The 12,361-nt window shown below is 32.6% G+C and overlaps 1 protein-coding gene across 1 annotated transcript in view; it reads left to right on the top strand.

Moving 5' to 3' along the window:
• The window catches only part of DTWD2 (DTW domain containing 2), an 84,924-nt gene that overhangs the window by 68,809 nt on the left and 3,754 nt on the right, over positions 1–12,361 (top strand). The window contains exon 5 of the mRNA XM_069492571.1: positions 10,147–10,275. Within this exon, the coding sequence (XP_069348672.1) occupies positions 10,147–10,275 (129 nt within the window). The remainder of the gene's footprint in view (positions 1–10,146; positions 10,276–12,361) is intronic.

Below are 12,361 nucleotides of genomic sequence, written 5' to 3'. Positions count from 1 at the left end.
TTTTTTTAATTACAATTTTTCCTCAGCTTTAAATGTTATTTTTGGTTCTTGAATTTAAAGTTGATTATGCTATAATAGGCAAGGCTATATGAATCTTTGCAGATACTGGTTCAAACTGTTAGACAGCCTAAAGACCAGAAAATATAATTAAGGAAGAAAGGACCCTAATAATCTGTCAGTCCTCTTAGTAACAAGTTGGTTGATCAAAAGTTCAAAGAGGTGTTTAAGAAATATGCTTAAGACTTGAGGTACTTCTTTTGTCACTTTCCCTGGTTCTTAGAGGTAGTCCACTAATAACCACTGTTTATATCCGTACTTCTTCAATGTAGTCTTCTGGTCTCTCTCTTTATTTCCATTTCCTCTTGTACTTAGAATATATATAACACCAGTTAACTCTTGGTGATTCTCCTCCCATGTTTTTCTCCTCAACATGATTTTAAGCTTCTTTTAATATACTTACATTCTCCGATAGTGCAGAACATACTAAACAACATAGGCAATTGACTTGTACTTTTGGACTAATCAGTAAACATAAAAACTTAAAAATGCTTGTTTATAGAAAAGTTAAAGCTGTAGCTCTTTGTTTCGTAATAATTTGGGAATGTTCTTTATCATATTATGTTTGAATCTTTTGTCCCTGTTTGTTATATATACAATAGGAAAAGATTTAAATCATTTGCTCAGTAGGTCTATAATGAAATTCAAAGGCCTAAGCAATGAAAGCATTGAACTCTTATTTGAATTTTTTTTTATTTTTTGGATGTATACTCATAAATGTGAAGCACATATACATAAGCCCAGAAGTTTCCCTGAAACAGAGGCATTAAAATGTGTGTATGGAATTCTAGTCCTCAAATGCAGTCTTCATAAAGTTATGAATGTAAATATTGCTGTATCCCTTTCCATGAAAGAAGTTCTCTGCTGTACAAAATGAAAATCTTAATAAATAGTATCTTGTATTTTTTCACAATCTTTTGAATAGGGGTGCATAACTAAAATGTAATTAGAATAAATAGTACCTTCTTCTTTGTTTAAACATGGACAGGGTCTCATTCTGTCACCCAGGCTGGAGTACGCGGCACAATCATAGCTCACTGCAGCTCTAACTCCTGGGCTCAGGTGATCCTCCCGCCTCAGCCTCCTAAGTAGCTGGGACTACAGCCTTGTATCATCATGCCCAGGTAATTTTTTTCATTTTAAAGAGAAAAGGTCTCACTATGGTGCCCAGCCTTGTGTTGAACTCATGGCCTAAAGCGATCCTCCCACCCAGCCTCCAGAGTTGCTGGGATTATAGGCATGAGCCACTTGCACCCAACCTAAACCACTCACTTTAAATAAAAGTTTGTTTTAAAGTTGTGCAATAAATATCCTTTTTCTGCAAGACACTTTGTCTATTTTAGAATTTGTTTTAGGAACTATAACTAAATGTAATATGTTATAAGAAGGTAGGGTAAAAATAGTAAACATTTCAATTTTGAAGGAAAAAATATAAATATTGTGGTTCTTAAAACCAGATTTCTATGATTAATTTAAAATCTTTTAAAAAATCAACTTTATATAGAATGTGAAATATCTTAGAAACATGTGAATGATATAATTAATCAGGAGGCCTGACATGGTGGCCTATGCCTGTAATACCAGAATTTTGGGAGGCCAAGGCGGGAAGATACCTTGAGGCCAGGAGTTTGAGACCAGCCTGGGCAATACAGTGAGACTCCATCTCTACAAAATATTAAAAAAAAAAAAAAAAAAATAGCCAGGTGTGGTACACCCAGTAGACTGAGACAGGAGGATTCCTTGAGTCCAGGAGTACAAGGCTGCAGTGAGCACCACTGCACACTAGCCTGGGCAACAGAGCAAGACCCTGTCTCAAATAAATAGAGAGATAGATAGGTAAGTTAAAAAAAATTGATCATGAAACCCTGATGTCCCATGACATCAAGTTTACACCTATTTCTTGGGTTGATAATTTAGAAAATTTTGGTATCTCCATTTTTATGGGAGAATAAATATATGTGTGTTTGTGTGTGTGTATGTGATTAGACAAATAATGGTTATAGAAACAGTCTTTGTGGCATCTACTTTTCTTATATGACTATACAATTTAAAAAATTGCATGATGTTTAGGGAAAAAATTCCCTTTAGAAATTTTTTTCCAAATGAGTGCTCTAAAAATGTCACCTTGAATTAAGGCATAATGTTTGGAAAAGATAACTTATTTATGTTCTTGATGTAGATTTCAATAACATGCTGTGTTTTGTTCTGGTTGAATTTTTCCTGTATTTTAAAAGAAATTGATAAAAATATTTGAATGTAAGTTTTTTAGATTTTGCGTTATAAAAAAACATTAGAATTGCATAGAATAAAAGAAAGCAATCCTTTTAATATTCCTAGGAAAGGATTAGGTAAGCATGATATATTAATATTTTATAATTAAAGAGAATTCATATTTGAGTCAAAAGTCTAAACAGCTTTTATAGATTTCTCAGCTTAAATTGAGATGTATTATATTTTTATAATATGAAAAATGACTGCATTTGTAATTTTTGTAGTGTGTGCTATCAATGGGCTATTTCTGTTTTATAAACTTACCAAAGTACCTTAAAAGATATAAATTATGGCATATAATATTTCTTTACCAATTTCACATTTTCCATATAAAATTTAATAACTGAATAAAGCCGTTGTTTTTAAACTTTATAAACTTAAATTCAGACACAGATCTCTAACTTCTTTAAACAGTCTTTTTCTCCACTCCTCGTCCTCATACCTCCTTCCCCAATAAAGTCACAAAACCCCTAAATTTAAGTATTAATGGCTAGATTTGGCATTGATAATTCATAGCTATAGTTATTTATTTGCTAATGACTGTGATCAGCATTTATTAATTCAGCCAATATTTTTGAGCACCAGGTACTATGTTGGACACTGTTCTAGGCAGTAGAATACAATGGTAAGTAAAATAGACAGTTTATGTCCTAATGGAGTTTACATGTAGTAAAGAAATAAATAGCCACATAGATTAGTGTATAATTACAAATTAAAGTAGATTCTTTGAATGCTTTAAATAGGGGTGCTTTAAAATGCTGATTTTATTGAGGTTGGGGATTCAGAAAGACCATTCTAGCATTTGAGAACTGAAGAATAAGTAGTGGTTAGCCAGGCAAAGAGTGGGGCAAAGAAACTTACAGATCACCCTTAGTCTGAATGGTATGTAGTAAGAGGAGGCAGAGAGTGGTGTCAATGAAATGGATGATTTATGGGCCATGGTAAGGATTTTTTTAGTGGCAAGCTGTTTAAGGATTTTAATCAGAGTAATAATTTGATCAGTTGGTTTTTTGAAAAATCACTTGGTTGATGCAAAGAGAATGATTTATATTTTTTAGAGATCCAAGCTAGGGAGGATGGCGACTTGGAATTGGGTACTGTCATTATGGAGAGAATTATCTAAAAATAAAAGCCATGATAATAGTTACAAAGATTTTGTGTGTTTGTGTCCCTGAATTAGGATGTTGACCTTGTCCAGTAAAAAGAACTAAGTTATACAGATGAAATTAGGTTTTAGATATTGCCAATAAATTAAATTTACACAAACAACTTTTATATGGATTAAGAAAGTGATGGGAATCTTAGTAAGATAATACTGGGATAAAGTACAGGAGAAGCATTCATTAAGCAGATGGTAAAATATAATATAACAATAAACCACCATTTGTTAAAGATTATGTATCACCATAGTGAGACTTTTATTGTAATTAATGCTCTGTATGAGGAAGCATGGAATTAACGTGCCACACTATTAGGTCTATTAGGTGTTTCAATTAACCATTTAGTAGAGCTTTTATTTAAATCATGTGATGAGCTTTAGGAAAATTAAGTTTTAATTTGAAATCAGATTTTTTTCCCTACCGAATAGAAAAGAAATTCCTATAATTTGTAAAAAATTTCCACCTCATGTTCCTTTTCCATATTCTTTTCACTCTTCATTGCACTACCAGCATTTCATCACTTTTGGGGGTAGCAATTCTTCAGCTTTATATGTATCGTTAAAAACTACTTAATTTTTCAAACTTAGTATGTGACATTTATGTACATATTTTTCATACTAGAAAGCTGACAGAATTATGCCATCTTTTATTTTTTATTTATTTATTTTTTTTGAGATAGGATCTCTTGCCTAGGCTAGAATGCAGTGGTGTCATCATAGTTCACTACAACCTGGAACTCCTGGGCTCAAGGAATCCTCCTGCCTCAGCCTCCTGAGGAGCTGGGACCTCAGGCACGTGCTACCACGCCTGGCTAATTTTTTTCTATTTTTAGTAGAGATAGGGTCTTGCTCTTGCTCAGGCTGGTCTTGTACTACTGAGCTCAAGCAATCCTACCACCTCAGCCTCTCAGAGTGCTAGGATTACAGGTGTGAGCCACCACGCCCAGCCTATGCCATCTTTCTGAGGGGAATGTATTATATGCCATTAATGGTTATTTCATGGAGCTTTATGTTGCCCCAACTGTGTTGAAGTGGATTCATTTAAGAAATCCAATTCCCTTTTTAGATTTCACTCTTTCTTAAATAGTCTAAAAATATAATTGACAGAACAAGTACAGGCATTATTTAATATCTCAATATGTTTTGACTATACTTGAATGGACAATAGTGCTAATAAAATTCTATACCACCACAAAATATGATACATGTTATATTTCTCTTTCACACCTTTTCAGCTCCCAGAGTGGTTTTTGTATGTTTGAATTTTTAAAACTTAATGAATCAGCATCTGTTCATATCCCTGGCACTTGTTAGGGTGACAAAAAAACATCAATTCACACTCACAATTTGGCTGATTATTGACCTTTAAATAACAGTGAAATATCATGTTTGCATGTGTATAAATTTGAAATTGCATATGTAATTTTTCTCTATTGTGCTGTACAGTGGAGAATGGAAAGAACATAGGAAGCATACATGAAATTTAACTGGAGCCCTGGTAGTATTCACCTGAGTCATGGGAAATAAAGCAAATTGAAGAATTTCAGAACCTGAAGGAATTTTAAGGATAGTTTTAAACGCATTATTTCTTATATTAGGAAAATGAGACACTGAAAATTAAGTAACTTACCCAAGATCACACAGCTCATTACTGACAGCCATCCCATTTTTCTTTTCTTTCTTTCTTTTTTTTTTTTTTTTTTGAGACAGAGTCTCACTCTGTTGCCCAGGCTAGAGTACCGTGGCATGAGCCTAGCTCACAGCAACCTCAAACTCCTGGGCTCGAGCAATCCTCCTGCCTCAGCCTCCCGAGTAGCTGAGACTATAGGCATATGCCACCATGCCTGGCTAATTTTTTCTATATATGTTTTTAGTTGTCCAGATAATTTCTTTCTATTTTTAGTAGAGACGGGGTCTTGCTCTTGCTCAGGCTGGTCTCGAACTCCTGACCTTGAGCGATCCACCCGCCTCAGCCTCCCAGAGTTCTAGGATTACAGGCGTGAGCCACCGCGCCCTGCCACCATCCCATTTTTCAATTTGATTTTAGTGTTTTGCATAGCAGAAAATACTTCTCATAGGAAGGTACATTTATTAAGCTAATAGTTATCAAGAGAATTTCTAATAACATGTTTTATTTTGCGATGTGCATAAAACATATGTGTAGAGTAAGAAACACTTAAAAAGTTAACATTCTTGTAACCACTGTGCGAGTCAAGACCGTTGCCAAAGGGTTTTGTACTCCAAAAGGTCCACATTCTGGTCTGTGTTATATCCCCTTCATACACCTTCTCTTACTCCCCAGGTAACCATATCCTGACCTTTATTGTAAACACTTTTTTGATTTTTTAAAATAGATTTATGGGTCCCTAAATAATACAGTTTTGTCTATTTGTGAACTTTATGCAAATTGTATCTTTTTTTCAATATTAATGTCTTTAAGATTCATCTATGTTATCGTGTATAGTTGTACTTTGTTCATTTTCATTGCTGTGTACTATCCCATTATGTGAATATATCACAATCTGTCTGTTCTATTGTTGATGGTCATTTGGACTGTTTTCAGCTTGGGGCTATTATGATAAATGCTGCTGTGAATGTTCTTGTGATATATCCTGATACACATGTGCAAGAGTTTCTTTCAGGTGTATGGCTAGAAATGAAATAGGTGAGTCGTGGGTTTAACATCATTTCAATTTTACTAGATTTAACCAAACTGTTATAAAGTGATTTTAACTATTCACACACCCACCAAAACGTGTGGGAGTTATCCTCTCTAACACGCGGTAATGTCAGACATTTAAAATTTTTGCCAATCTTATGAGTGTATGGTATTTTCTCATTTGGTTTTAATTTTCATTTCCCTGATTACTAATGAAATTTAACACATTTTTAAATGTTTTTTAGTCATTTAGATTTTCTCTTTTTTGAAGTGCCCATCCACATCTTTTAACCATTTTTCTTTTAGCATTTTGGCTGTTTTTCCTACTGATTTCTAGGAATTGTTTATGTGTTCTGACTCTGAGCCATTCCACAGTTATATAAGTTGCCAGTTTCTTTTGTGATTATCTTTTCACTCTTTTTTTTTTGGGGGGGGTTGTGCTTTGATAAATGGAATTTTGGATTTTCAGTCTAATGCTCTCCCAACTGAGCTATTTTGGCTAAGGCTGGAATTTTGGGTTTTAATGTCTTTTTTTCATGGTTAGCATTTTTTGTATTTTAAGAAATTCATTCTTTTTTAAATTTTTATTTTTTTTTATTTTTTTTGATTATTTTTTAAATTATTTTTTCTTTTCTTACTCTTATTTTCTTTCTCTAAGACTCCGACCTCATGACCTAAATAAATTCATTCTTATCTCTAGCTCATAGTCTTATATTACCTTCTAAAAGCATTAGAGTTTTACCTTTTACATTTGTCTTTAACCTACCAGTAATAGATCTTTGTGTTTGATGTGAGGTATAGGTCCAATTTTCACTTTTTTCCCCTCATTCTGCTGCGCACTAGTCCCAACACCATTTACTAAAAAGATCATTTTTTAAACTCACTGCTTTGCAATATTACCTCTGTCATTTATCATTTGTACAGTATACAAAAGTACATTTATGTGCTTTAAAGTCTAGTCTATTACTGGTCTATTTGTCTCTATACCAGTTCCATACTGTCTTAATTAATGTTTATAGTAAGTCTAACTGGTAGGAAAAATTTTTTTGTCTTCTTCAAGAGGATCTTAATATTTTTGCCCTTTGCATTAAAATATAATTTCAGAATCAGCTTTATGAAATTCCCCCCAAAAAACTCCTCAGGTTTTATTGAGATAACATTAACTTATAAATCAATTTTTGAGAATTGACATATACAATATTGAGTCTTCCATTCCATGAACATAGTATGTATCTCCTTTTATTTAGGTTTTCTGTAAATTTACTCAATAAAGTACAGACTGTTGGTGAGAATATAGATTGGTACAGCCATTATGAAAACAATATGGAGGTTTCTAAAGATATTAAAAATAGAACTACCATATGACCCAGCAATCCCTCTTGTGTACATATACCCAAAGAAAATGAAATCACTACCTCATGAAGATATCTGTGCTCTGATATTCATTGTAGCCTTATTCACAATAATGAAAATATAGAAACAATCTAAGTGTCTGTCAACAGACAAATGGATAAAGAAACTGTGGTACATATATACAGTGGAACATTTTTCAGCCTTAAAAAAGAACGAGATCTTGCCATTTGCCATGGATGAGCCTGAAGGACATTATGCTAAGTGAAATATGCCAGACACAGCAAGAAAAATATTACGTGATTTCACTTATATGTAAAATCTTTTTTTAAAAAAATTAACTATACAGAGATAGAGAACAAAACATTGGTTACCAGGGCAGGAGGGGAGGGGAGAGGAAAAGGGGAGATGTATCAGAGTATATGAAGTAGCAGATATGTGGGGAACAAGTTTAGAGATGTAATGTACAATATGAGGACTACAGATAATATAAATATTGTCAAGTTTAAAATAATAATCATCATCTTTTAATAGATTCTCTGTGTGCCACATTTCATCTATTAGTTTTTTCCCTTTTTTAGAATAACTTTGCCTTGAATTTTCTTGAATTTTTAAGAAGACAAGGCAATTTCTTACAAATTATTTATTATGCCTCTGACTTCTTAAGACGGATTAACAGGATTCCTTTCTGCTCTTGCTTATTTGCTCATTGAATCAAGTGTGTGATGAAGGTAGACTAGCATATAAGTATAAAAGGAAGAGCTGTGAGGTTACATTAACATGCTATTATCTAATAACACATGTTAATAACGTAACATAGTTATATAGTCTTTTACTATATCTAGTTGCTGAAGAGATGATTTGTAAAGGATATTCTGAAGTCTCTTAACATGAGAAATTTCGAATTCTGAGTTTTCTTAAATTAAGAAATAAAACTCCTCCCTGAAATAACTAACTTCTTTTAAAAAATCAAATTTATTCCAATAAGCAAAATTCACTGTGAATTTTTGCATGTTTCTCAAAGATTTTATTGCAATCAGATGTCATTGTAAATTTCTCCAATGAAGACTTGAAATTTAGTATTGAAACCAGTAATTGGTTGTACTCTGTTCTACTAGTTGCTTTGATGAAATATCAAATCTGTTAGTAATTATTGTTAATTGACACTGTGAATTACTCTTAGTTATTTAATAATAAGCTAACTTTATTTTATCACTATACATATTTCTCAACCATTTTCCTCCGTTTCTTTCCCTCCCTGCATCTTTTTCCTATCTTTTCCATTGGTAGAAATGCAGAGTAATTCAGTATAATCATACGTAAAACAGTATTACTCAAATCTGCTTTAAAGGATATATTCCAAAATCATATACATTTTTTAAATAATGTTCATTTAGCAGCAGTAGCAGCAGCAACTTGCTTCTCCCTCTCCTCTCTCCCCTCTCCCCTCTCCTCTCTTTCTCAGGAAAGAAAGAATACAAGCTTGTAGAGAAGAATTCTTTTAACAAAAAGCACAGAGTAAAGAACCATATTTCTCATCATGGGAACTGCATGAGACACAGAGGAGGGAAGGGATTGAGGGACAAGATGCCATTGATGAGAGAGTTTTGATGGTTTAAAGGAATGAGAAACTCATACAACTGTGGGGATACTAGGAAATAAGAGAGGGTACCTGATTTTAATAAGTTGCTATGCATTAAGGTTTAGACACCACTACCTCCAATCCCCATGTTCACATATTTTATAAACAAACATTGAAATTATCATCTACCCACATATCCTTAAATGTGATTCTGATCAGAATGTGAGCTAGGAATATGGCTTTATCCCTAGTATAAAATTGCTTGAGTTTCATTTAATTAAAATAGAAAGCAAAGGCCAAAATGTTGACATTTGATTTTCTATTTATTGCCTTTCTCATGTCTGACTCTGTCTCAGTCATCAGGTCTCAGCTAAAATATTATCTCTATGAATAATACAATGTATAGTATGCTACGTTTCATCTAAAAAGAGGATGTATATATACACATATACACTTACATACCTTTGTGTGTCTGTATGTTTATATACACACACACAGATGTACACCTATCAGTTTATATTAATAATGGAAGGATAAACCATACAATTAAGAAAATTGTCAAATTTTTTCAAAGTGATTATGTTATTTTAACTCCCACTGTAATATATGAGAGTTTCATTTACTCCATATCCTTTTTGGTTTTAGCTACTCTGGTGGGTGTGAAATGTTATCCCCTGTGGTTTTAATTTGCATTCAATCATTTTGAACACTTTTTCATGTACCTATTTGCCATTCTTCCAGCTTCTTTTGTGAAGTGTGTATTCACTACTATTCTTTTCCTTAGGGAGTGGTAGTGTTACTAGTCTTTTTATGTTGGATATGTAGTAATTTGTATATATTCTGGATATATCTTTGTCAGATATATGTGTAACTATTCTTTTATTTCTATTATTTATCAAGAATAATAAAACAATATTATATATGAAAGATATTGATACATTTGATATTTCTATTAAATATTAAAAACTGAGACTTTTGGAAGGAAAGTAATTAGTATTTAAAACACGGACTTTATAATTTTAAATTTAAAACAAAAATTACATTGTACTATTTTGTTTCTGGTTTCAGGTGCAGTTAAAAACTAACATTTCTAGTCAGTATGTAATTCGGATGCAACCAACTAATAGGTGCCTTTCTACACTGGAGTGTGCAGCTGTTGCTCTTTCAATCTTGGAGAAAAATAGTTATATACAAGAGGTATGTCTTTGGAAGGTTGTAGTTTTTGACGGTAGGAGTTTGGTTAGATTTTACCTAGAAAATTTAGATATGCTTAACTTGTTAAATTTGTAACTCTAGTGACAAGTAGAATGTATCTGTGATAGAAATTAATGTACTTTTATAACCTCCTTTCCCCTCTGGTGTTTTTCTGTGTTAGTTTAGCATTCCAGATTGCATTATTTAAATATTCATACTAAGCTGTGCAAACAGCATTTGTAATATGCTAAATTGTATTTAAGTAGCACAACATTAAATAGAGTTTTTTGGCTAGATTTTTCTTTTAGTATTTTCTGTTTCTCTTTTTAGTATTTTTTGTTCTTTTATACTCAAATTTTTTTTTTCTTTTTAGTTAGAGGAACATTCTACAGCGACATTTTTGTTTTTGCATTGGTGCCTTTATTTGAGGAGGTATACTAACTTCTTGTTTATCATACTAACCTTGTTTACAGTGTAAAAAAGACCTTTGAGAAAAAATTGCTATAGAATATGAACAGGTTATAACTTACGATCACCATTTTAATTTCCATGAAAGCATGATGATTTCATATATAATTAATAAGCATCAATAAACAATAATATTTTAATGAGCTTATTAACAGCTCAATCTTTTGGAACATGTATAAGAAACTGCATCTGTAGCAAAAGAAAAATATAGTGAAATAAAATTTAAATTGTTAGGGGTTTTTAATCATTGAAAAATTTTGACAAGTACAACTCAAGGAGAAAAATCATAGGATAATGAACATAGCTAAATGGAGTTTATTACTCCCCCTCTGATACCTTCCCTCCCCCCACATATACATAGAAGGTACTCTTTTTTGCTTGCTTGCTTTCTTTCTCATTATGCACAATGGTTGCTATTATAAGAGTGTGCCTTAGCCATGAAGGAAACTTCAGTGATGGATAAAAGTTCAGTTGAAACTGGTAACTGGATTAGTTACCAAGATATTAATCCTAAAGAGAACAAAAAGATCTCAGGCACAAGGATTGTTAAAGAATGCCAGAAGCAAGCGCTGAATTACTTTTTTCCTCTCTTCTGCCCTAAACTGTGGAAAATGTGAGTTGGAGACTTTTCTTCTTTTGAAAGAAGTAGGCTTTCATATGTAGGTTTTTCTTGAGTGTGTATGTGTGTGAGTAGACTTTGTTTTGGGTCTAGGCAATTTCATTTTCTCTGTTCTCTGTCCTTTAGAAAAAAATTCATAAAGGACGCTAGATCTGTACCCTAAATGACCAGGGAGTGTTCTCAGACTCTCTTCCTTCTCCTCTAACCTTATCACCTATTCCCATGCCTGGCCACAAACATGGCACTTTATATACCCCTATACTTGCCTTTCTGTTTTGTTCATTCACTATCATCCCTGTATATTCTTGAGAAACAAAGAATATTCTTTTTATAGGTACCTTAAAAGAAAAATAAAACCCAGTGCTGTTGTTTAAACTTGCTTTCTGTGTAGTCTCTGTATTTTCCTTTTTGTTGATGTAAAATTCTAGGATCAGACAACATCAGACAGACCAAGGACCAATTAAAAGTTCAAATTTTGAGGGGAAAATATAATATTCTTTGGCCATAGATTTGGAACTTGCTTTTCTCTTCTTTTGGATTCTGGAAAGAATCCTCTGTGGTCTTACATCTCTTATTCCCACAATTGGAATTGGATCTTTACTGCAATCCTAAATGGATGCTTTAATGCTGGTAATAGTGATGGTTATAGTAATAGTAGTTGTATTAGTATAAAAGGGTTAGGGTTTGTACTACTATTACAATAATCCTGGCCCCCCCAGTTTTGTAAGATATTATTCTGGCATTAATTAATGTATCATCAAGAATGTTTCAGGTTCTATTTTACAAGTATTCTGGATTCTACAGGTATCGAATGAATTCTTTTAAAGTTGCCTGAGAAGGAACTTTTTCAGAAGATGATATTATATATTTAGGGCAACTTCCTTAATATTGTTTTAGGGTTTATTCTCCATCAGTATATTTTAATTTTTATTATTTGACTACTTTTTTTGATATAACCAAAAGCATTCACTGATGACATAAAGCCAAAAGCTGACATTGACT

Source organism: Eulemur rufifrons, chromosome 17 (assembly GCF_041146395.1).
Source record: "Eulemur rufifrons isolate Redbay chromosome 17, OSU_ERuf_1, whole genome shotgun sequence".
NCBI classification, from domain to species: Eukaryota; Metazoa; Chordata; class Mammalia; order Primates; family Lemuridae; genus Eulemur; species Eulemur rufifrons.
Note: the sequence above shows the minus strand (reverse complement) of the source record. Positions and strands in the feature narration are given on the sequence as shown.